The 26812-nt window shown below is 38.2% G+C and overlaps 1 protein-coding gene across 5 annotated transcripts in view; it reads right to left on the bottom strand.

The window, feature by feature from the left end:
• Positions 1 to 1737: 1737 nt before the first annotated feature.
• LOC110081093 (serine/threonine-protein phosphatase 4 regulatory subunit 1) overlaps positions 1738 to 26812 on the bottom strand; it is a 51990-nt gene continuing 26915 nt past the window's right edge. For all 5 annotated transcript variants that reach the window (XM_020797504.3, XM_020797506.3, XM_020797509.3 and 2 more), the window contains 12 exons: positions 26099 to 26257; positions 25268 to 25422; positions 22179 to 22627; positions 20505 to 20722; positions 18284 to 18379; positions 16847 to 17032; positions 15860 to 16021; positions 12260 to 12360; positions 7633 to 7753; positions 7051 to 7185; positions 5847 to 5988; positions 1738 to 5406 (listed from right to left, as the gene is read on the bottom strand). In XM_020797504.3, coding sequence (XP_020653163.3) covers positions 5252 to 5406; positions 5847 to 5988; positions 7051 to 7185; positions 7633 to 7753; positions 12260 to 12360; positions 15860 to 16021; positions 16847 to 17032; positions 18284 to 18379; positions 20505 to 20722; positions 22179 to 22627; positions 25268 to 25422; positions 26099 to 26257 — 2079 coding nt within the window. In that variant the 3' untranslated portion in view covers positions 1738 to 5251. The remainder of the gene's footprint in view (positions 5407 to 5846; positions 5989 to 7050; positions 7186 to 7632; positions 7754 to 12259; positions 12361 to 15859; positions 16022 to 16846; positions 17033 to 18283; positions 18380 to 20504; positions 20723 to 22178; positions 22628 to 25267; positions 25423 to 26098; positions 26258 to 26812) is intronic.

The raw sequence follows: 26812 nt of genomic DNA, 5'->3' as shown, positions 1-26812 counted from the left end.
ATTTTTAGCTGTGCTGGTCAGAATTTCTGGGAGTTGTAGCTCAAGAATACCAGCAGTCCCAAGGTTGGGAACTAGAGATGGGGACGACTCACGATTTTGATGAGTAGACCCACTTCATGAGTCATCAAAAGTTGATGACCCACAAAGTTGTCCCCATGAAGTTATTCGTCGGTTCATGGGTGGGTGTGAAGGAGTCACAGAGGAGAGTGTGCCGTCCCCAAAAGATAAGGGAAAGGAGGGAGGGGGAAAGCAGAGTGAGCACGAACAGGAGGACGAGAGAACACGGTGACAGAGGAAAAAGGGGAAAGAAGCAGGAAATTTGAAGTGAGTTTAGTAGAGGAGCAGGAGGGCAAGAAAGGGATGGAGCAAGAGTTGTCCGTTTGGCAAGAGAGCCTAAGTAGCCAGGGGGAACGTCGGTTTAAGGTAGAACTGGAGTTGTGGAAGAGGAAGAGGGAGCTGGAGAGATTGAGGGAGTACAAAAGAGTGAAGACTCAGGAATTGCTAAGGGATTTCCCCAATCTGAAGCTGGGAGGGCTGTACCTGATCCAGTACCGAAGGAGAGTGGAAAGGTGAAGTACAAAACCTTAGAGTGGTCGGTGGTAGTCTTCCCCAAGAATAAGGGGCGCGGGCAGCAAGTGACAAGACGAGATTTGCGTTACAATACCCCTCCTCCTCAAGGAGACTTGGCAAGACATCCATGCTGCGGCACCATTTGTGCAGTACGGAGTGCATCCCTTCGGAAGCCGACAGATGCCGAGACGTTTGGCCCAGCACCCCTCTAAGTTCAGCAGATGGAAGACCAGACTGTGTGATGGACAGTTATGGCCTGTTGCTGGAATTGAGCTTTTTTGACCCTATCATGAATAATGTTGATCTACCCATTATTAATAAAGACGAAGTTGTTAAAGGTAAGATGTCTCCTGTGGTATTTCCCACGCAAAGTGAGCTGTCAAAATTTGAAAATGAACCTATTCACAGGGGGGTTATTTAAAAAACTACCCCTGCCCCCACCTCCTTTGCAAAGATGGCAGCTGCAGCTTCCCTACCTTAAATGAAACCGCAGCAGCATTTTTGCAAAGGACAGTCTCCCTTTGTACATGCCACGGCTGCAGAGGGCAGATGACCTCAGCAGCAGCATTTACAGTAAGGGGGTGTTGGCGGGGGTGGGGCAGGGGGCTGAGGGAGGAGCTGGGGAGTAAGCTGTCGGGGTGGCTGGCTGTGGGAGTAGCTGTCTGACTATTGGCCCGCCAATCAGCTGATCGGCAGCTGGTAGACAGATTGTTTTTTTGTTTTAAATATGAAGGACGAATAAAATGGGGAAATATTCGTCAAGCCATATTCGTCGAGACTTAAAATTTGACAAATACGGATCAACAAATATTTAACAGATCGGCTATTTTCATCGAAAAAAAGATCCATTTTTATATTTGTCCCCATCTCTATTAGGAACCGCTGTGACTTAGCCAATGAATGCTAGCTCAGGAATCATAACTTCCTGTCACATTCAAAAGGTTAAGTGAATGGAGACTCTGTCTGCCAGTTCAAAACTCGGATAAACTAAGTGAATAAAGACTGTGTTGAAAAGGAGCAGCTCAATCAGATTTCCTTTCATTCATCCTCCAGCATGAGATACTGGGATATGTGGAATGTTTTTTTAACTGTGTGCTATTTACATGTTGTTAGTTCAAAATAGTTTACCACATTTTCATTCAAGTCAATAAACAAAGGGACAAGATGTTTGATAAAACAGACACGGGTTTTATTGAGATAAATATGAACAGAAAGTTACATCAGTCCTATGTTCTGGCAGTCAGTGGCACTTTCGGAGTGTCCTTAAACACCATCCTTTACATGCAAACTGCCACTTGAGCAGCATTCTTGGAGGTGCCCAATTTAGAACCATGTGCAGCAAATAAGAACATATTTGAGTTGAGTTCTAGGCAAAAATAAATGGCGTGCTTTGGATTACAAGTGCTCAGTATCTCAAAATTGCACTACTAATGTTTCTTTTCATTATCCTTAGTGAAACATGTTTTAAAAGGGAAAACCTGGCCATTTTTTTTCCTGAGGCAACTACATACCAACTTTTGCTCACTGTGTGTTTTTCATTATCATTTCTAGGATTATGGTGCTTCACTCTCAATTACATACATTTGGGTTTTTTTTCCAGTAGGGATGTAATAAGGTGCTGTCATCTAGGCATGCATACATTGTATTGGGGAACAATTCAACAATGGCTGCTGCATACATTTCAGTGGCATTTATGTAGAAACTACAGACAAGCCACATTAAATAAATGGAGGTTGTGCCTGTGCAGTTTTTTGCAACTTACATCCGCTGCCTATAATAATTCATATTCAAAAACATCAATGCAGGATGAAGAAGGATTAGAAGGTGAAGAAATGTGAAAAGTGAACGTTGGACAGAAGTGCCCAGAATTCTCTTCTCTAGTGCATGCAACTATGGGTTTTTAAACACCTTTTAAAAACTTAACAAAAATGTAATTTTAAAAACAATCAAAAACCCCTGGATTTAGGAAAAGGTGCTGATTTTTAATGAAAACAAACAAACAAACAAAAACAAAGTTGATTTGTAATTTCAGCAAAATTTAGTTAAACAGTTTACTCATGCATAAATCATACTAGCTAAACAATAACTTCATGAAACAAAAGCCCCTGGAAGCTTATGGTATGTAGTAGGCTAGTGTAGCAAAGGGTACCTATCAATATAAAACTTAACACGGCAGCCAAAACTTTATTTTTAAAGTCCAAACAGCAGACTATATACAGTTCTTCTCAAACATTTCTATGTACACTTTAAAAAAATTATGATCAGTGCTGAAAAAAATTAATGACCTGTAATGGTCAACACAAACAAAACCTGGTTAGAACAATTTTAGAAAAATCTGAACTGTTAAAAAATACTTGTATAATGTTAGCATTAGAAAAAGATAATAAAACTACCAAAAAATTTGGTACTTTTGTTGAGCAACTGCAGTCATAAAAAATCATTTGCATTGAGGAGGCATTTTGTTTTAAACACATTAAAAAATTTAAGTGTAGAACCACCTTGCAGAATTAACAGAGTTTAGGCGTGGCATACTGAAAAAGCAAGGACACGTTTCTAGATTGTTTCTAAAAGCGCTGTAGGATCTCGCAGAGCAATGAATGTTATTACAAATGCTAAACACTGTATTGCAGTCTGGAACAGAATCTCATGTGATTATGTCCAGATTTTGGTAGGCAATTGTGGCAAATTAAACCAATTTTTTAAAATCAAGAAAACATATCAAGAATTAGGCCAACAATCCAGACAATACAACTACTTAATGGAAAGATCCAAAAGATTAGTGTTCCCTCTGAAGGTTTTTTTCCCCCCCCATTTAAATGCTTAATGGCTGCACACTCATGTAAAAAACCTGAAGAGGATATTGCTTCACAAATCTTAAGATCTTTTTGTAATGGTTCTATGGAAAATTCACACTATGTAACCTCAACAATTAAAAACTGAACTCTGAATGATTCCTGATGAGCATCTAAGTCCTATACATCATCATCTTCTGTACAAACCATATAATCTGGGGTTCTGATTCCTGGAGTTTCAAGAAACGTTGCAAGTATTGCGTTTTTGCAGGTCACATTTTCATACATAACTAAAGACAGGGTATTAGTATGATTCCTGAATAAAGAACACAATATGAATCAACCTTGTGTTTCATTTTAACCCCAAGGCTTCCAAACACATAATATAATGTTAGCTGTATTCCAATTACACTTGTCTCAACCAGTTCCTTCCTTTCCCACTTATACTTCTGGGTGGTATGTTTGGTTTTTTGTATTCTGTCTGAGATCACAGAAAAGTGACATTATATTACTTCAGTCCCCATTTCTACCAAAAAACCAGAATGGTCATAATCCTGAGAAGTCCGTGAATGCATGGAAAATATACATACAGAGAGATTCATCTTTTTCTCTTCTGGATGGCTATAGAAGACTTTTTTTTTTTTGGCCTCATACCAAATGGAACACTGCTCTGGAAAGGCTCTAGACTTTGCAAGCAGTTTTTTTGATAGAGAATGCAGTTGGTCAAGAGAAAGATTTAAAAAATCCTATGTGAACACAGGTAAAGCGGCTGGATACCACACACTGTAACAAAACTTCCAAACACCTTCCAAAAATGAACAGCTTTCATTAGCAGGAGGACAGAAACCCAGATGCCCTGAGCTTTGAGCTTCATTCATAAACCAGTAATAGGTATGCATTTTTAGGGAATTTATATTTCCGATCTCACTCTGTATTTTCCAAAGAAAACCAAAACTTCAGAACAAATCTATGCCCAGAAACCTCAAAACCACTTAATATGGAGTAACTCCAATAACTATACAAGAATTACTTCAGAATTAAGTTGTTTGAGAAATGTAATGTAACTTAGAAGCATATATATCACAGCTCCAGCAGAAAGGTGCTGTGGGTTAATTGCAGGAATGAAAATAAGTTACCACTATGACATTTTTTTTAAAGTTAACACTCACATGTGCACACACAGTGCTACAAATTCATAAAGTGAAGCCCTGTCATTTTAAAAACATAGCCATCTACTCTCAGAAGGGGGACAGCCCTCTGAAAATTACTTTTTCTCTAACAAGACAACTGTGCTGTACTTTTTTAAAATTACTTGTAACAGGTAAAAATTCATATTTTCTGAATCCTTAGCCATATTTCTGGACCGTATGATACATACTTGGAGTGATTTGGGGATGTCACCAACCAATGGAACAATTTACAACAAAATGAGTAAAACTGTCCACATTTTTCATGTTCACCAGCTAGAATAGCTCTAAGCTTGGATGGCACACTGAAATGTAGCCAAGCAACTAATTTGAGTCTTTGAGTGAGCTTATTAGAAAGACATATTCCTGATCTCTGGAACGATGCAGACGTTGTGAATGTGTATTAATTCAAATGACTGTTTACGTACAATACTGAACCTTTGTAGAGACAAACATTATACCAACCTTCTTGAGAGGGAAAAAAACATCTAGAAACTGTATGGTTCGTGAGTATTTCATATCACTATTGCCAGTTTTTTGATAAAAGGTCAATGTGTTCCTCGTTTAAGTACATGAATAAAGAACAAGCCCTTTCTCCTTGGGTTGCATTGGATACGTGACACAGTCTTCCACCAGGTTAGTAGCCAAAGCAGAAATCTGTAAGCTGAGTAATCATTTTCTGGTCCGCAGAAACAAGCAAAATTAATTTTGTTTTTCAAGTGAAGTAATGTGTATACTGTTGGGTTTTGGTTTGATCGTGGCAAAAAATGAAACATCTTGATCCCTATCTGTTTGCAGAACAAGAACAGTCTCTTCAACAGCTTCCAGATGAGGGTTGCCCACACTTCTAAAATATGCTAGAATATGGGAGAGGAGGAGAAAGTTTTAGTCGGAACCACATCACTCTGAACAAACCTATTTTATATATTATTATTAAATTTTATTTATCCAACATTTCTGTCTCACTACCTGGTCCCTTTGAAGATCTGTAGCTATTAAAAACAATGCCATAAATCCAGCAAAAGGGTTGCAGAGTGGTAAACCCTGCTTTCCACAATTGTGCTGGATTACACTGCTACACAAGTGGGCAAGCCATTACACAAAAGACAGATGTGTGCAGATATATGTGAAATTACTAACAAACTTTCCAAAAGGTTTTGTTCACAGTAATGCCCAATTGTAAACCTCAGGTTTGCACTGATTTATAGAAGCAGCAACCTTGCAAGGCAATGTTACTATGAAACTATGGATCTTACTAAAAGAGAAAATAGTCTATGAATGAAAGGAATTAGCATACCTTTCTCCAACAGTGTTTGCCTCAGAGCTTTAGCAAGCAGAACCCTTACATTTGGCACCGGATCAGAAGCCAGACTGAGCAGGCTGGGCAACAGGTGCTCAACAAAATGGTCAACAGGCATGCATTCCTCTTCCACCACTGCCTGCAATAAGAAATATTTAGCTGGCAAAACACCCTTTCATTTTCAGTAGAAATATTATATTTATTTATTTCATCAAGTTCTAGAGAGCACTCGTTTGCCCTGTCTATGAGAGAAGACACCAAACTGACTACAGGCAAGTCACTGTTGGCATTAGTTCCCTAATTGGCAAATGTAGATATTCATCACAGTAGACAGAAAAAAGATCAGCAGATGGAATTTTGCTCTCGGCAATTTATGTAAAGTAGTAAAATCTGGGAGTATGAGGCAGAGGACCTTTTTGTAACGGTACTACAGATATTAATTTAATAATGATATATAGTCCAGTCAGTTTCAATTTATGGCAAGCCTCTCCAGGATTTCATAGTATACAGTACTCAGAAACGGCTTACGATTCCCTTCTTCTGGGGGGTGCTCTGGGACTGCGCAGCTGGCTTGAGGCTACACAGACTGGCTCTTCTTGTGGGACCCACCGTTGGGAATTGAACTCCCAGCCTTGGGCTCTGTGGCCAAGTACGCAGCCCACTGGGTACTTGGCCACAGCCAGTAATGGTACTACAACAAAGGACTAGAGAGCTGGTCCCCAACCTTGGGCCGCCAGATGTTCTTGAACTTCAGCTCCCAGAAATCTTGGCCAGCAGAGGTGATGGTGAAGGCTTTTGGGAGGTGTAGTCCAAGAACATCTGGAGGCCCAAGGTTGGGGACCACTGGTGTAAAAGATCCATGGGGATAAGTAATACTCCCTCTGATTTTGTGTGCTATGGATACAAAACAAACAAACAAAAACCCCACACAAATCGCTATAGGAGTTCCTTATAATTAAAAGAAGCAAATTTAAGCATTTATCTATAGAGACACAGATTTAGAAATAAGAAACTTTGTCCCATTATGTTAATTCATTATTTATTTATTTGCCTTTCACCAGTGTTCACTTATATCTGATTCTTCCACATAATTCAGAGCAGCTTATGCATCGTTCCCAGCTGTTTGACTTCAGAGTTTGATTCTTTATTCACCATCCAGCCAAGCAAGAAAGACTACGAGAAGTAAGTAAGGCCGACCTACCTGGCAGATGAAGGCAAATGCTTGTCTTCCAACCCACTTGGAACAATGGCGGAACCTCATAATCAGCTCATTAATGAAATTTAATCCCAGAGAGTTTGCACGGTTCACATAAAATTTCTGTAATATTGCCACAATCTGCAAACATATTTAAGGAATTTCAGTAATACATATACATTCAATAAATGTATTATGTGCCATCAAGCGGCACCCAAATTATAATGCCCCTGAAATAATGTTCAGAGTGGTTTTGCCAGTGCCACACACGCACCCAAATGAATTTTCCTGGCCAAGCAAGATTTTGAACCCACGTTTTATGGATTCTGGTCTGTTATATATTTATTTATATATTGGATTTCTATCCCACCCATCTAGACCAAAGGTCTACTCTAACTACTACATCACACTGGCTCTGATATTTAACACACTTGTTAAATACAACCAGTATATAGTAACAGAAAAACAAGGATCAAGATTAGAAATGAAAAAGGTAATAAGAGAAGGTAAAAAAATATGCTCCAAATATATTAAACCATGATTCTTAAACCAAATATATCATGCCTAAGGTAAAGCATTACTACTTACCAGCTTGAAGGATATCCACCTGACCTCAGAGACTTTATCTGAACAGAGAGTTAGTGCAATGTGCCTTAAGTAATCATACACATCATTGGGATTATAGAGTTCAAGTATCAAAATGAGTTGCCTAAAACAGAAGAGAAATAATTATCTACAGCAGTTGTTCTAGCTTTTTCTCTGAAATTCACTTTGGTCTGATGAATAACACTTCCAGGAGATACACTATTATGAATGCAACTCTCTGAAAGTTACTTTGACAATGTCAGAAACTATTTTAAATGTAAGTATACACCACAAGAAAGAAAAATGAAATCATTCTAAAGCCAATGAACCAGCATCAGCATAAATTCTTCCATGAGAATATAAAAATCAGGCAATGTGTACAATTTGGACACATTTACACCTTACCCCAAGTGCACCAATCAGTAGATTCTAACACACCCATATTGTAGATAGGGAGTAACAAGCAGTAGAAAAGTGGATTGTCTATAGCCAAATATAAAGCTCATGGTTGGGGAGAGATTTTGAACCGGGTTTTCTCAACTGACAGGTTTACACCCCTTCCGCCAATGAAGATACAATGTTTAAAAGGAAAGAAAAATACTAATGATCTTCTGTGTCAAACTAACCACTATAATTACCCTTTCCTTAGATCTGACACTGAGACAGGTACATTGCATTCTTGCAATGTATTCCTGTATTGGCAGCCAGTTGGAATCTCCTCCAGTACTACACTTCTATGATTCTAATAGATGGATTCTGCAAAAACAGATGCTTCTGGATTTGTTGTTTAGTCGTGTCCAACTCTTTGTGACCCCATGAACCAGAGCACGCCATGCCCTTCTGTCTTCCATTGCATCCCAGAGTTGTGTCAAATTCATGTTGGTAGCATCGGTGACACTGTCCAACCATCTCGTCCTCTGTCGTCCCCTTCTCCTCTTCCCTTCACACTTTCCCAGCATCAGGGTCTTTTCCAGGGAGTCTTCTCTTCTCATGAGACGGCCAAAGCACTGGAGCCTCAGCTTCAGGATCTGTCCTTCCAGTGAACACTCAGGGTTGATTTCTATCAGAATTGATAGGTTTGTTCTCCTTCAGTCCAGGGGACTCTCATGAGTCTCCTCCAGCACCACAATTCAAAAGCATCAATTCTTCAGTGGTCAGCCTTCTTTATGGTCCAACTCTTACTTCCATACATCGCTATTGGGGAGACCATAGCTTTGACTATGCGTACCTTTGTCGGCGAGGTGATGTCTCTGCTTTTTAAGATGCTATCTAGGTTTGTCATCACTTTCCTCCTGAGAAGCAGGCGTCTTTTAATTTTGTGGCTGCTGTCTCCATCTGCAGGATCCCAAGAAAGTAAAATCTGTCACTGCCTCCATATCTTTCCCTTCTATTTGCCAGGAGCTGATGGGACAGTGGCCATGATCTTAGTTTTTTTTTTTCATGTTGAGCTTCAGACCATTTTTTGCACTCTCCTCTTTCACCCACATTAAGAGGTTCTTTAAGTCCTCCTCACTTTCTGCCATCAGAGTGGTATTATCTGCATATCTGAGATTGTTGATATTTCTTCTGGCAATCTTAATTCCGGCTTGGGATTCATCCAGTCCAGCCTTTCACATGATGTATTCTGCATATAAGTTAAATAAGCAGGGAGACAATATACAGACTTGTCGTACTCCTTTCCCAATTTTGAACCAATCAGTTTTTCCATATCCAGTTCTAACTGTTGCTTCCTGTCCCACATATAGATTTCTCAGGAGGTAGATAAGGTGGTCAGACACTCCCATTTCTTTCAGAACTTGCCATAGTTTATTGTGGTCCCCACAGTCAAAGGCTTTTGCACAGTCAATGAAGCAGAAGTAGATGTTTTTCTGGAACTCTCTGGCTTTTTCTGTAATCCAGAGCATGTTAGCAATTTGGTCTCTAGTTCCTCTGCCTCTTCAAAATCCAGCTTGTACTTCTGGGATTTCTCAGTCCACATACTGCTGAAGCCTACCTTGTAGGATTTTGAGCATAACCTTGCTAGCGTGTGAAATGAGTGCAATTGTACGGTAGTTGGCGCATTCTTTGGCACTGCCATTCTTCGGGATTGGAATGTAGACTGACCTTTTCCAATCATCTGGCCACAGCTGACTTTTCCAAACTTGCTGGCATATTGAGTCTAGCACCTTAACAGTGTTATCTTTTAAGATTTTAAATAGTTCCACTGGAATGTCACCACTTCCACTGGCCTTGTTATTAGCCATGCTTTCTAAAGCCCTCTAAGGCTTCTGGATACCATGATACTTTTAAAGGAAAAAGCCAGCTAGTTCAGCCAGAAATTGTTCACGTAACATGCAGAACACCTGAGGTACATAAAGTGGTCATGACTTATTTCTTTTCTTTCTGGTTGGAAATGAATATTCATACTGATTTTCTTACAGAACAATCTTTTACATTTCCCAATGTTCCTAGACAGTATTAAACTATATTCATCTAACTGGGGATTTAAGAGATGGACAGCATAAATGGCTTCTTCATGCCCTTATAGTTGCCAAGAGACCTATACTTCAAGGTTGGAAAGGGAAACGTTTTCCATTCCTTAATGAGTGGGAAAATATAAAACTTAAAAAATAAAAAAAAATATTACTTACTGATTTTATATAGCCAGATAAATACTAACATTGCTATTCATCATTTGAAGGATGAACAAGTTTCTAACATGTTACTTTTAAGGTAGTTTATTATCATTTTGAAAAAGACATGTAAGGATAGAACAATCTAAATGTTTTCTTGGAACCTTAAGAATACAAAAATGGCCCCCAAACCCTGCAATATGACCAAAAAATTTTTTAGCATTAATGTTGTAAGTTTATGTAATTTATTTTTTGGTGTAAAGAATAACAGGTGGTTGTTAAGTTAAAATTATCAATCATGCCCTTGGTTGCTCCCAAAAGTTACTTCTAGCCTCTGAACAACTTAGTCCTATTTGCAGCTAAACATGTATTCTGCAGTAGTTATTTCCAGATGGTTATTTATTTTATTTATTTTATTTTATTTATTTGATTTTTACCCCGCCCCTCTAGACCATGTCCACTCGGGGCGGCTTCAAATATATAGACTGCTTTATAAATCTGTATAGTTTATTGATATTTGCTTAATCGTACTAATGTTAGTTTGAATTTGTTTCATTTCCTGACCTTTGTTTTGTACTAATGAATAAAATTTTGAAGTTTTTTTATTGTTTTTTGTAACAGATTAAAAAAACCAAGATACTCTGAGAAACATAGCTTTTAGAACTATAAATTACTCCAATAATGTGCAAAGTATTTCAATAAAAGCCTTGCTAGTCACATTAGACCTATAATCTGCAAGATATTATAGCTGGGGGGGGGGGAGAAAGAAATCGGCAGATGGGATGGTACTAGTCAAGCAAAAGGCGTACTGAAATTACACAGCTCCCCCACTAGATGTCAGAGTTAGCATACTAGAATGCCAGAGACCGCAAAGATTAGAAATTGTGATCCCTGACCTTCCCTAAGAATCCTAAAGAACTTTATAGACCTCCAGGGGGGAAATAAGAAGCCTGTATTTGTCATGGCTGTTAATATATATTAAAAAAGTCTTCATTGTTGCAGTAATTACAGGCAACATCAGTTTGTCTATTTCTTCAAGCTTTACTATCTACATTGTTTCTATGTTCCATAAAAGCAAAATACTTAAAAGTTGTTGTAAAAATACAAGTCTTACAGCTAAGAAAAAACCCTGTAGGCACAAATATTTAAAAACATATGAAAACTAAATCTTTAGGTGAAGACTCAAGTTAGAAATCAATCCAAAATACAGTAATATTTTAAAAAATACAATGTGTGTGGCATAGGATGAAGCCTTGGCTATGTTCAGTTCAATGCTCATGTGTGTGTGTGTTTGTTACCATATTTTTCCGTTTATAAGACAACCCAAAGTATAAGACTTTTCTAACCCCAAATTAGAAAAAGCAGGGATCAAAGGGCTCCCTTTTTGCTAAGCCCCGTGCCTTGGCAAAAGGCAAGGAAAGGGGCTGTCAAAGTGACTTTTGAGAAGGCACAGAGCTTAGCAAAAAGGAAGAGAGCAATTCCTTCCCTTCCTTTTTGCTAAGCTCCGTGCCTTCGCAAAAGGCAGTGGTAAAGATCTGCCTTCCGTGTATAAAACGAACCTCAAGAGGATTACACTTTTATAAGTTTTGTGCTTGATGAAGATGCTGTAGGAAACAGGTTACCACCACAATATCAGTCGTCTTTTTGTCTGCTTTCAAGCATCTGATTATTCACTATCACTAAATGTTATCTGTTTTGTATTAATTATCTATGTTACAGTTTATATAATGAAATTTTGGTACTTTACATACCTACCATTTAGCAATTATTTACACATTTTCCTGCATTTAGAATTTATTTTTGAGTTGTATAAAATGCTCCTGTTTATTTGTTACAACTGAAGACAGATTGCCAAACCTGCCTACATTAACATGGCTATTAATATATTTTGCTTTGCTTCCGTATCAATGAAGATTCCTGCCTTCATTAGGGCTCATTTTTGTGCTTGCAGCATAAATAAAGATTCGTAGAAGATGGGGGAGCACAGCCAGTGCTTGCTACAGTTCATCTATACTTACTCTGCAAGTTCGTAACGAAATCTCCAATTCCTACTGTTATCTGTAACCACAAATTCTTGAAGCTGGTAAAGATATTCACGCCTTTTGTCAACATGAAGCAACTACAAAATGAAACAAAAAAAGCTCAATGAAATGATCAGCAATTTACTACAGTAAAATTGTTCATCAACTCAGTTTAAAAATCAATTTTTATCTACTTCATACTTGTGAAGCACTAAAGACCACTTTCCAGAAAGCAAACTTTGTATGATAGATCGCTTAAAGTGGGACTGAAGATGCCACAGTTCAAGCCCTCCATAAAGATAATTATACAGTGGTGCCCCGCTTGACGATGTTAATCCGTGCCGTTAAGCGTTATCGTTGTCAAGCGAAAGAAAAAACCCATTGAAATGCATTGAAAACCAGTTCAATGCATTCCAATGGGCAAAATACCTCATCGTCCAGCGAAGATCCTCCATAGGGGAAGCCATTTTCAATCGCTGTCTTCTGGAAATAGGTCCGGAAAACATCGGGTGGCCATTTTGAAAATCCGATGATCAGCTGTTTTTGATCATCGGGAAGCAAAAAATCGGTTCCCAAAGCAGGGAACCGATCATTGTGAAGCAGATTTTCTCCAATGAAACATCATTTTGTGATCACAATAGCGATCGCAAAAACCTCATTGTTAAGCGATTTCGTCGTCTATCGGGATAATTGTCAAGCGGGGCACCACTGTACTCTGTATCTTTCAACTCTGAGAGAGACATTCCAGGGCCATTTTATGAATGACCCTCACATTTGCATGTGACCTCTTTATAATAGGAAGCAAAATATTAAATACTCTACATCTGGTGTGTGAGACATATGAGTGGAAGAAACGCATGAACCCGAGAGTCACCACAGTTGGTACTGCCACAAGATATCACACTTTCCCATGATACCTGAATGACAGTTCAGCCAAACCTACTACACTGGAATGCAGTTATTTATTTATTTATTTGATTTATATCCCGCCCATCTGGTCTGGTCGACCACTCTGGGCGGCTATGTGTCCTTACTATATTATCTTTGCCAACAGAAGCATAGATCAATATTCAATTTCTGTCATTTTCAGCTTCTAAAAGTCAAATGTTTACAGCCATCTCAATCACGAAATACGTGCTGAACCTTTTGTCCACTAATTATTCTTTCATATAAAATCAATTTCCTCATACAACCTGCTAATGACTCAGAGGCAATTTAAATATAATGGCCCTCATTTGGAGGCTGCCAAAACTTCTTTCCCACATCAGCACGGTATAATATTTAAATGTAAGATGCATACAGCATATTGTCAACACACCAGCAATATACAGCATTGTAGGCCAATGTTACATACATTTTGGAAAGCCCACAGATTAAGATGCTTCCACATTAACCCTACCAAAAAATTAGTGGGTTGATCAGACAAAGGGTTTTTTTTTCCAGAGGGAGGGATAAAATTTACATAGTAGCCCTCACTGGTTTCCATCTTAAATAAAGTCAACATAAATTTTTAAGTCAATGAAAATCCCATTCAGCTGTCATATCTGGTTCTGAAAAATTTACACTGGCTGCCAGTTGCTGCTCGGGCCCAATTCAAAGTGCTTACTTTGACATATAAAGCCCTAAACGGCTTAGGACCTGGTTACCTAAAAGGGGAGCACCTTCTTCCATACGAGCCTGCCCGTCCTCTAAGATCAGGCCAGGAGGCCCTTCTGAAGGTGCCATCCATGAAAGTGGCGAGGGGGATGGCATGCAGAAATACGGCCTTCTCGGCTGTTGCCCCCAACTTTGGAACACCCACCCTATAGAGATCTGCCTGGCTCCGACACTTTTGGCTTTTCGGCGCCAGGCAAAGACCTTTCTGCCAGCATTTTAATTAAATAGTATCCTTTAGCTGGCGATATGAGCAGCAGGATTTATTAATATTAATGTTTTAATGATTGTTTTTAATATAGAATATTATTATAACATTGCCTATTTTTAATGGTTTTAATGTTTTTAAAGTTTTAATATTGTTGTACACCGCTCAGAGACCACTGGTAATGGCGTGGCTAAAAAAATATTGTAAATAAACAAATAAATATCCATTTTGTATCACTTTTTATTAAATGTGAAACAATACAGAAATTACAGAAGCATCACTTGAATAGTGTTGTAAATGTATATAACTCCTGATGCAATCTGGGGACATATACAAAAGACATACCATATTTTTCAATATATAAGACGCCCCCATGTATAACAACCTGCCCCCACTTTTCTAACCCAAAATTAAGAAATCTAAGTGGGGCTTAGCAAGTGGAGGGTGAAAGCAGGGATCATAGCGCTGCAGTATCACTTTGATCCCTGCTTTCCCCTTTCTTGCTAAGCCCACTTAGCAAGTGGAAGGGAAAAGCAGAAATCAAAGCGCTTTGATCCCTTGTGAGCTGGAGGAGAAAAAGGAGACAACAGACAGTGTGCCATCCCCTCAATCATCTGAGAAGATTCAGGAGGAAGGGAATATGAAAGAGGAGATGCACGAGACAGAGGATAAGATGAAAGGGTTAAAGATGAGAGAAAAGAGGGAGGAGCCAGGAAAGGGGATTCGAAAGGAGATGGATGTTTTCCTCACTTCAGAAGAGGATGGGAAATCAGGAGAGACACAAAAAGTAGTGATTATAGAAGATGAGTGGATAGAAGGAGAAAATGAACCTAAGATATTTAAAGTATCTAGAAAAGTGACAGAGAAAGAAGAAAGAGGTTGGGATTTGAGTGCTGGCAATAGTGAAGGGATAAAACTGATTATAGAGGTTTATATCCTGAAGAATGGACGGTACTTGTCTACCCGCAGAGTCGAGGTCCAGTGAAGAGGGTAACCTGACCAAAACCTATTTTACAAGGAGAGAAACCAATGGAGGGCGAATGGGCACAACACCATTGCTGTGGGACTATTTGTGTGATAAGGAGTGGGTGTCAGAGGATACCGACAGATCAAGAACGTTTCAAGCAGAGTTACTGTTAGGAGGAGAACCGTCGGAAAAGATGTTATCTATGTTATGGGACAGTTTACCTTTGAATGTGACTTTTAATAATTCTGTTGGAGTTACGGTTGAAAAAAGTTTGAGTTATGTTAATAAAGAATTTTTAATGAAACTCCACTCGTCATTTCCTATACAAACTGAGGAACTGTCAAAAAAGATATGCGAACCCTGTTTCATCCCCGATTTCTCCATCAGAAAGCACTTTCTTCGCAAGAAAGTGGAGGGGAGAAGCAGGAATCAAAGCGCTTTGATCCCTTCCCCCTCCTTACTTCCGTGTATAAGACAACCCTCAATTTTTAATGTAAAGATTTTAGACAAAAGTATCATCTTATACACAGGAACATGCGGTACTGTTTTGTCTGCACTGGAAGCTGCCTCTGATTATCCAGGTAGAGAAAGAGAGCTGTCAGGAGCTGATTCAGATGAAGAAAGCTACTTAAAAAAAAAGAAACATAAAATAATAAAAATCCTACTACACGAATGAGTATTTCTATGCACTTCTCTGAAGTACAGGATACCTTTTGAGGAAAAAAGCAGCTAACAGAAAACAAAAGTGAGTAACTGTAGTTTCTTCTACCTTAAGGAAGTCATACAGATGTTTTAGGATCCCAATGCGCACTTCATCCAGATCTTTTAAGAAGCCATTGAAAATTGGCACTAAGTCTGCTGCTGTTAGCTGGTCTCCCAAGATAACAGCCAGCTCATGAATGGAGAAAGCAAGTGTCCGACGCACCTTCCACTGCAAATAATTAATGAAAAACACTGAATGTTGCACAACAAGAAAACCACAGTGTTTTTATATGAGCATATGATAGGACAGCATTTGAACTGCTCAAAAATTGAATAGAACCCCTTTCCTATCCCATCCTTCAAACCAATTGCTGTATTTACTGCTGCTCATTCTCACTATGTTCTTTGTCTTTCACTTTATTATAGAAGGAAGAATGAATTGGGTTTTTACAAACAATAGGCTGTGATGTCCTGTTGCCTCTCAAATGAGAAAAAAAAAACATTGTATTTGACATAGGAGTTTTGAACAACAGCAACCCCAGTTCTGTTGCAGGGTGAAGAAGCTAGCTTTTCAGTCTTAAACCCACAGACAGGTTCTGCTTGTGAAAAGTAGTTTTTAAAAGTGTTCCCAACATGAACATGGGCTTCCACTTGCATTGCATCTGGCTGAATGTGTGGTCAGAATTTTGTTTGTTCTTTCCACCTATGTACTGGTCCATTGTATGAGTAGCTGGACAGTTTCCCAGTCAGTTCAAGAAGGTGTTACTGGGTATTTTCTTATATAAGCTTAAATATGTCCAAACACTTGCACAGTTTATTGTTGAATAAGTCTAAGAAATGAATATGATTCTGCACATTATTTCTTGAGGCTATGCCAAAAACATTTCCTTAATTCTTGCATATTAGAAAGTCCATCTAATAGGAGCTTCTTGGTTTTTGTTAAGACAGACAAGTAGAGAGGAATGTACGTGGAGACCATATGTGCATCAGGTATCTGACAGTTAACGTGCCAAATACATACTATGAAGTAGATCTTGACTACTACATACTTCACCTGCACATCAGATGCCAAGGTCTCGTATGTGTCCTTCAAACAATGCCAGTTCTGCCTGCCCAGTGTTAAGGCTACGCCGGGAAGACTGTACGCACAATGTTTTGCAATTTCAGTGTCAACCGTTTGTGCTCGAGCAGGGTCTGTCATGGATAAGTACTGGTCTAACAATGGCTGAGGTATGATATCCTGAAGAAAAGAAGAGATAAACAATAAATTATTGATAACAATAAATTAAACAAGAGGAAGAATATATCAGCGCTGAAAAACAGCTGTTTCTAGTACAACATTCTATCTCCCCCTCCAGATGGGAAATAGACAAAGGAAACAGTACAGAACACCAGCAGTTTTAAAATAAGAAATGGGCCAAACTACATCGGCTTTGTCATAAATAATAGTTTCTTCAAGGTCTCAGCTTCATAGGCCAATTGTCACACGATTTTATGAAGTCCACAAATCAACCAAAGAAAGATTGGCCTTGTGAGTTATAAAGAGAAGCTGCAAATGACATTGCTTCTAGGCCTTTTGGCTAATATCAAGTGTAGTGCTATAGATAACAAGTTATGCGCACGTTTGATTACATACGTATGCTTAAATCACTGGGCATCTCAAAGTCTGGCCATCTATATTATTTGTAACTATACAAATCATGCTTAATGGAAAGACAAAGGGGGTTGGTATCTTTAATTAAATCACTAAAATTCATAAATAGAAGCTCACTTATAATCTGTATAGATCTTCATCAGGCTGAGCACTGCAGAGATGTGCATGATGCAGAAAAAAATGTGGCTACATGTGCAGGCCAAGTTTCTCTGCTTAAAGCAAGTTTCAAAATGGGGACTGAAGTGTCAGGTCAAGGTTTCAGACTGCACCTCTGGTGGTGTGAACTGGAATGCTTTCTGCGTCATCCACAGATCTGTGATAATTGCCTGCCCTCGTCTTTGGATTGTGTACAATCTTTTCCACTACAAATTATACCTGGAATACAACCAGATCCAGGGCCTTGGAAAATGTTTCCTTTCAAAGCTGGTCTCTGAGTGAACTGCACTTTACTCTTTTCAGATAACAAGCCAATGTCTTTGTTCATGTCTACCTACAATATATAACCCAGGGTAAACTCACAAAATAAGGAAGAGCTCAGATAAGAGGAATGCAACACTCAGCTAGATATATACTGTGTAATGTGCAGTGATAGGAGACAGGAAGAAAACATGAGGGCATGTCCAAGAACCATACCATGCAGACGCACAAACAGGTTCAGAAAATAATATGTGAATAAAACTCATCATCACTATACATTATAGTTGATGAAATACACATAATTTCAGATTCTATTAGAAGCAAGATAGCAGGCTGGCTTCTGGAAAGTGGTTTAAGCAAAGTGTTCAGTTATGAAATCTGAACATCACTGTACCATAATTAAGAAACATTTGAAACAACCTGTAATTTTGATTTATCTTCTTTATCATCTTCATGTCCTTCATGTCCTTCTGCCTCTAATACTTTGTTAGTCCCATTCTGCTTCTCTTCTGAGTCCTGGAAGAGGTAATTCAATACAACTTAAACATTATACAGTACATAACAGCAAGAACTGGATTCAATGTACTATAATCATAGAATAACAGAATAATGGGAGTTGGAAGGGGCTTATGAGACTACTGTACTGAGTCCAACCTCCAGCTCAATGAAGGAATCCAAATCAAAGTGTATCTCATGCACGGTTGCCTAATTTTGTCTTGCATGCCTCCAGCACTGGAGTGCTCACCACCTGCCAAGGTAACTGGTTCCATTTTCATACTGCTCTAACAGTTAGAAAGTTTTTCCTGATATTCAGTCAAAATCTGGATTCCTGTAACTTGTGCCCATTATTACATGTCCTGAACTCTGGGATGCTCAAGAACAAATCCCGTGCCTCCTTTGATTTCAAGTATTTGAAAAGTGCTATCATATTTATCCTCAGTCTTCTTTTCTGAAAGCTAAACATGCCTAGTTCTTTCAGTCTTTCCTCATCAGGCTTATTTTCCAGTCATCCTAATCATCCTTGTTGCCCTCCTCTGAACTTGCTCTAGTTTGTTGGCATCCTTCTTTAACGCGCAGGGTCCAAAACCGGTCACAGTACTCAAGATGAGGACTAACCAGTGACAAATTGAAGGGAACCAGTACTTCATGGGATTTGGAGACTAACGCATTTTCCTTTTTTGAAGTTGCATTGCACTGTTGACTCACATTCAGCTTGTGATCTACAACGATTCCAAGATCTTTCTCACTTGTAATATTATCGTGCCAAGTATTCTTCATCTTGTCACTATGCATTTCTTTTCTCCCCCTAAATATAGAACTTCACACTTATTCCTATTAAAATTTATTTCTGTTGTTTTTAACCCAGTGTTCAAGCCTATCAAGATCTTTTTGAATTTTGTTCCTATCTTCCAAGGTATCAGGTGTTCCACCCAATTTTGTGTCATCTGAAAATTTGATAAGTATTCCCTGAACTCCCACATCCAAGTCATTAAGTTCATCTAGCCCTAGAGATCTGAACTTGTAATAAAAGAATGTAATACAAGTTATTCTAAGCTAAAGATATAACCCACAGGAAAAGATAACTACATCTGTTTCCAAATTACTAATCCATTATGGAAGTTTAAATTTAGGTTAATGACAATGTGTGTTAATAAGCCTGAGTTCTACCAAACCACAACCACTTGACTTCCTACTAGTCGTATTCAGTATTTAATTAATATAAACCTCTAAGCAAATCTGGGTGAATTTTTAAAAATCTGATTCTAAGCTTGATGACATTAACTTCTTTCACTCCTCTTCCAGTTCAAGCTATCAATTGACTTAAACTACATAACTAATTTTAAATAACTCTTTTCACTCAATGGCTGAAATCCAGTTGCCTAGCAAAGTTCATTGCACTAGAGTAGGCCCACTGAATCAAAGCAGATTTGATGAGTCAACTCCTCCATAAGTTCCACTGATTGAAATACACCTACATTAGTTCTCATTTACTGTGTCAAACTAAGATGCAACTAGAGTAGGCCTGTTTCAATCAATTAACCTTATGACTCACCAAACCTCCACTGATTCATTGTGCTAATTCTAGTGTAACGTACTATACTAAGCAATAGGGTTTCATCCAATACTGAGTTCTTAAACAGACATTATATTTCTTAATTCATTTTAAGTCACAATTAGCTTACCTTCAAATGTGCTATTCCTTATTTACTATATATATAGTAAATATATATATATATTTACTTATTTACTATTCCTTATTTTACTATAGATATATAGTAAATAAGGAATAGCACATTTGGTATATATTTGGTAGAGTGTTGGGAAAATATATGTAAGTGGACAATCTAATTTTCTGACCTCCCTTCTCCTGGGGAACTGCCAGCCCAAAGCACTTATTGGAAGTGCTGCAAAGCCTCAATTTTTTGCTACCTTTCAGAGGCTTGGGCTAAGTAATAGGATGGTATTTAGATAACTACAGCTATAATTTAGGGAACCATACTGCCTACATTTGGGTTCTATTTTAATTTTAGGCTCAGTGCTCTACATTTTTAAAGTAGCAGGTTAGAAATCAAAATAAATAGAAGTCTCTAGTGGTGTCAGTATATCCTGAAATATGTTTTCTACAACAATTGGTACTTACAACATTTTGTATTACAGTTGGGGGAGATGGATTAATCACCTCCCTCTGGCTTGATAATGAAGACAAAGCACTCTCCTTCATCGTATTGAGATCCTGGTCAAAATGGGGCACATCTGCCTTGTGGTTACCATTAACTTCTTCATTCTTCTTCATCTCATACTCATTGACAGAATCAAGATGAGCAGCTCTGAGTGCAGCAGATAATACTTGAACCTGAGCTGATTGATGGAACAGACCTATTAGGTCTATCAAGTCTGTTTTAATGCACCTCATATTATAATCATTAAAAATCTGTATCAAAAATACTTTCTTTGAAAAAAGCAGAACAAGCAATGAACAATGAAGTACATTGTCTATGGCCAGATTTTAAGCATTTGCAAATTGCTTTCAAGTTCTTTATTTGAAAGGGGGAAAATTCATGGATGGATAAACCTATCAATGACTACTAGAATTTCAAGAATGTTTTAAAACAATTTAAAATTACGGTAAGTAGATTCAGCTGCAAAACATTAAATATTATAAAGCACTGGTGAGAATTTCCTTTCATGTTCTCTGTGCAGAAGAAAGAAACTTGGCCACAAGTTCTGTAGTGGGCTTATTTGTGTCTGCTGGAAAATATTTTTGTACCATATCAAGGACCTATGAGGGCTAGATGAAAGCTGCAGCTTCATATAACTTTCTTAATGACTATTTGTGGATTAGAAGAAGCATTAAAATATTAAGCAGAACTTAAAATGAAACAGAAAGTTTGCAAATTCAGAAAATAGCAATGTCCAGTTCCAAGCCTAAGTACAGTACTTTCTTTTTCTGCTATGGTTTTGCATCATATTTCTCATATTCCCCCTATGTTATATACAACCTCACATTTGAATTTTACAAAAGGTTAGTTTAAAACAATGTGAGCCCGAGCTGAGTAATTTACTATGGGATGGGTGACTAAGGTTGCAGTCCTAAGCACACTTACTAGGAGGAAATATTGACCATAGCAGCCAAAATCCTACTCATGTTTTAGGCGAGCATAAAGGGAATCACAAAGAGTTTTTCCCCTCCTGGTATGCTTCCTTTCAGAGCTTACTGTAAGGGCAGAAAAGCTTACATGATTACATAAGCAATCAGGACTCTAGGCACCGAGATTTACTTACAAGTAAACACATTCAGATTTGACAGCATTTAAGGCCAACTTTTTATTTGGAGCATCTACAATTATCCTTCTGATTAAATTACAAACTATGTCACAAACACAGTATACTAGTCAAGTCCAGAAATGTTATCGGTCTTAAGTCCAATTTGCAAAGAACACATCAATCCAACTTCTTTTTAAAAAAGTAATACAACCCACCTGCACATGCAATTTATGGGGAAGTGGGGGGCAACTGTAGACGCCCCTCAGTAGTGCTAATATGTCTGCCCAACTCTCACCCATAACAGCTCAAGAAAGAATATACTTTTTAGAACAGCAAAAGATTATCATGAGTTGCCGCTGCAGACAGAAGCTACTTTTTAGTCATTGAGAAGCAACCTGGAAGTGTTTTTCTGTCCATTAGAAATGTATCCAATGTATTATTCTCCATTACAATAAGGCAGTTGCAAGGCGCACAGTAACCAGAGCAGAAGCTTTTGAACAGAAATCTTTGAGCACGAGACTAGGTAAGCGTGACCAGTGGAGAAGCTTACCTTGAACATCCGGATCATCCATGTGCTCCTGCAAACTTTGCAGAACTTTTTTAATTTCACTGCTGGCAACACAGTTATTACAAAGAACCTCTGAAACTGAGCAGTTCTCCTCATGTACCTCAGTTTTGCACTGAAGCAGTTCCAAATCCTCACTGATGTCAGGAAGCGGAGGACGCCAGTATAAGAAAGTATTGAAGACATCCTCTGCAGACTGGATCCTTGAGTTCATTCCCTGATAATTACTGATTTGGCAGTCTTTAATTTCTTCAGTCATGAAAAGATCAGCATTATCACTTTGACTCAATGCAGTCTGATCTGCTGCAAAATCAACACATATAGCTGAACTTTCTTCTTGAGCATCTGAATTTGATTTTTCAGAATTAGGTGTGCTGTTAGCAGAAGGTCCCTCTGCCAATGATTCCAATTTATTTTCCATTGGCTCCTCTGAACTGATAATAGAAACACAGTTAATTAAAAAAAAACAAAAAACCCCAAACAAAAAAAATCCTGTATTGATTGTTAAATATAGCATCACAGGCAAGGTTTCACTTGCAATAGTTTTGTCTTTTCTCCAAAGTCAATTCTGCTTTTGGAGAGACTTGTTCTTCACAGAATCAATGGCAACTTAAGAGTGCTTTCTGATTCAGCCTTCTTCCTGGGAGACCAAGTAGCTGCTATGACCAAGAGTGCCTTTGCTCAATTTTTGCTGGTACGTCAGCTGCTACCATTACTGTATTCAGGAAGTGACTTTGGCCACAGTGATCCATGTTTTAATTACCTCTCAATTAGACTACAGTAAAGATCAGACTACACTTGAGAAGTTTCCGAAAGCTACACTGAACTGCACTGAACAGCCAAATTGTTTCCCAGTATACACTTTAGACGTCATGTATTACTAGCCTTAAAACAATTGCATTGGCTTCCATTTTGTTTCTGAGCTCGCATCAAAGTGCTTCAGGCTCTGATATTTGAAAAACTAACTTTTCTGGTATGAATGAGTTCTGAGTTTGAGATTTTTCAGTGGAGAGTCTCTTATATATCCCACCACCATGATAGGTTAAGCTGGTGAACGAGTACATGAGATAGGGTTTTCTTTGTAGCAACACCTTGCTAAATGAACATCTATCCAAGGGAAATAAAGCTGGTTTCGTTTTGGTTTCCAGTGGGCAGCCAAAACGACTATTCCAGAGGACTGTTGGTTTTTAAAACTAATTTTTAAAATGATTTTGATAACTATTAAAAGGACTTTAAAATGTTTTATTATACATCAATTTCAAAGTAATGGTGAGCAGAAAAATAATAAACAGACACCATGGTTGAAATCCCCTTGCACTACAACACCAAAGGCATAACTTTTAGAGGTGAATTGTGGCAAATTAAGAAATCTTCTTTGGTATTAGTCACATGACTTGGTATGCAACAGATGTCTACGGAGATCTCTTAACTTGAGGCAATTCACCTTTAAAAGTTACATTAAAAGTTGCATGTTTTTTATAGCACTACAACAGTTTCAGCCAATAAATTTAAAAAAGCAGTCAAAATTAGCTTCACACCACCAACTGTCCTGGGGCTAATCAGTCATTACTCTGCTGTGAGATTTTAACTCACCTGAGTTTGGGAGCTGGCCATGGATTGCAGCTTGTTTGATCAAGGAGGTTCTATATTCAAAAAGCCTGGTTTCTTTGTTATTACTCATTGTTGTCCTCTCTTTTCATATTTAGAGAGGCAGCACAAGCACAATGACCCAATCACACTCTATGTTTGATGGATGAGCAACACATGAACAGCCTCTACCCATGCCCAGTCTGAACCTATTGTTTTGAAATGGTCCTGCTGGTACAAGCAACCCTTGATAAGCCTCTGATTCTCAATGGGCAAAATTCTGTTTGGATAGTTACACTGTTGTAAACTGGATCTAGGCATCGGAAATAATTTAAACTAGAAGCTTCCCGTCCACACACCACACACTTCGTTTCAGGTCCTGAGGCTTGCCAGAGCTCGCTTCTGCCCTGGGAAAGCCTTTAGAAGTCTCGGACAGGGAAGAGTATTTAATCACAAAAAATCACTGCTGGATCACTGCTGCTGGGATCAGGAGGTGATTTTTGGCTCTTAAAAGCTCCCCACGCCCTGTCCCAAGGCTCCCAAAGCCTTCTCCTGGACAAAGAAGAGCCCTAGCAAACCTCAGAGTTTCAAAGGGGGAGAACAGGAAGCTTTAGTTAGTTTAATTATTTCCAGCTCCCCATCCTGTTTACGATGGTGTAGCAGGGTCAACAGGATTTTGACCAATGTGTGTCTAAATCTGACTTTGTACAAAGCTGAATTTAAAGAGATGGTAAAAATAAAAGGCAAAACAAAATAAACAGTGTAGTAGCTTCTTTTTAACTATTTCTCCCTATCTGTATCTAACACAAAGAACAGGACACAACTAGGCAGACATAAATAATGACTGCCCTACTTTTATACCAAACAGGAGAAAAATAAAACCTTTATATGGATCACATTTCTTTATAATGCAATGTCACTTTACCGATTACAAGGACTCTATAATTAAGTTCACACCACAAAAACAAAAACCTGAAACTGTTTCCTTTTTAAAAAAACAACCTGAAAACAACCATTTCTGGGCCTAATAAGGTGTACATTGGGGGGTTTTGAGCAAAAATATGGCACCAAAGTTATAGTGGGTTTCTTCTCCACTTAGTTCAAGAGTAAAGATCTTGCTTCATTTTTCCGAGGCAACTGATTAACCATGTCAAGTATTCCCACTTTGTTACTGAATAAGCATAAGCTCAGGTTTTTCATCACAACCTTACTTGATGTGTAAATCTGACCTCTCTAGCTGCTACCTGTACCACTAATTACAATATATCACTATATCTTTCGTAGATATTGGCAGATGAAAATCCTGCTTGACTTCATTAGAAGAGCTTAAAATTATGAAAGCATGAAAAACCTTGCATTAAAATGTGTAGAACATAATTCATTATCATATCTTTGCTTGTTTTAATCCTGGGCAGAGTTCAAGATCATATATATAACAAAGTCAAGATTCAAATGAACCAGTTATCTTTAATATCAAATCACTATACCTAGATGGCATGATGTTTTCAGTACTGCCTGTTAGACATGGGTTGGATGGTTGTATACTCAGTGTTCCATCCTCCCGAATATACAGACCAGCACTAGAAGGGTTTGCAAAAGTAGATATGAATGGCCCAAGGGACTGGAAAGCAGCTTGACGAACCTAGAATATCCAAAATAAGTAAGACACAATGGGTTTGATCAATATTTTTCGCAGAATTAAGTATTCACAAGCCACTGCTATTCTAACATGATTTAAAATATGATTAAGACTATCAGTTCTGGCAGCATTTAATACATTTTAGCCTGAATCCTGCATGTAATTTACACATGGGAAATCATATTACGTTGCAGTGGGAGAATGGCATTAATTTATTACACATGGCAGTTGCAAAGTTGTTCACATACTCCACATTCTCAGGGTAGAGCTCAAAGAATTTTGGAATCTGCAAAAATAAAGTAAGGACATAGCAGAGTGGATGGGAAATTTTTTTAAAAAATCCAAGCCCTGTTGGTCCTCCTCTCTCTCTCTCTCTCTCTCTCTCTCTCTCTCTCTCTCTCTCTCTCTCTCTCTCTCTTTCTTTTCCCAGGGTGAGATGTATTTTGATAGCTGATCAGAATTGCCACTGATGACAACAAAGGTACCCTCCATGATATCAATTATAATAAGTAAAATAATTTAAAAGGACATGGGACAAGGAGAAAATTCATGTAAAACATTTAAATCATTCAGTGGCTGCCATCTAAATTGGTCTTAGTCATATCTGTATACTTTCATTTACCAAAAGACATAACACTTCTTTCACAGTATAAACTACTGCTTAATTCTCTCTACCTACCCATCTGCATGGGTCACTAATGAGACTGATGAAGAGGGGAGATAATTTGCTTCTTCGAATCTCCGGTGAAATGGTATAGGAGACAGCCATAAAGCATTCAGCACAAGCTTTCCGCATACCCCAAACACTATCAGAACACAGCTCAAAGAACTTTGGAATCTGCCAAAATAAAGTGACAGTAGTGACAGATCAGACAATTCCAAAATATGCTTTTTATTGATTTACACTTCAGATATGTAACTTACTTGGAAAACATTGACTTCAAATCATTATTTCAGGATTGAAATATACGCCACCTATATTTTGAAATTTCCATTGGCTAGCGGCTTGCAGCAGAGCAGCAAGTTACATTTAACAATATATAAATGTCAAGGACATTTTGACTACACACACTATGTACATGCATTTCATCCTTTTAAATAAATACTCATGTGATAGCAAAAAGTCAAGCTGCCCAAAACTGTCAATGTGATTTATTTCAAGTTGTGATGAGGAGCTGACAGCAAGGTCAGATAACTTTAGAAATATTAGAAATATTCATGTGCTTTCAGCAAGGCTTAAAGAAAGAATGTTAACACTGAAGGATTACCCTTATAAAATGAAGTTATCAATAGGGGTTACCACCACAGCTAGTTAAAGATTGATGACCACAATTCTAACAAGAGAGAGAAATCTGTGACTTGAGTGACTGTCTAGGATTTTAGTCTCATAAGT

The sequence above is a fragment of the Pogona vitticeps genome, chromosome 4, assembly GCF_051106095.1.
Source record: "Pogona vitticeps strain Pit_001003342236 chromosome 4, PviZW2.1, whole genome shotgun sequence".
NCBI lineage: Eukaryota > Metazoa > Chordata > Lepidosauria > Squamata > Agamidae > Pogona > Pogona vitticeps.
This window is presented reverse-complemented; position numbering and strand designations above follow the sequence as displayed.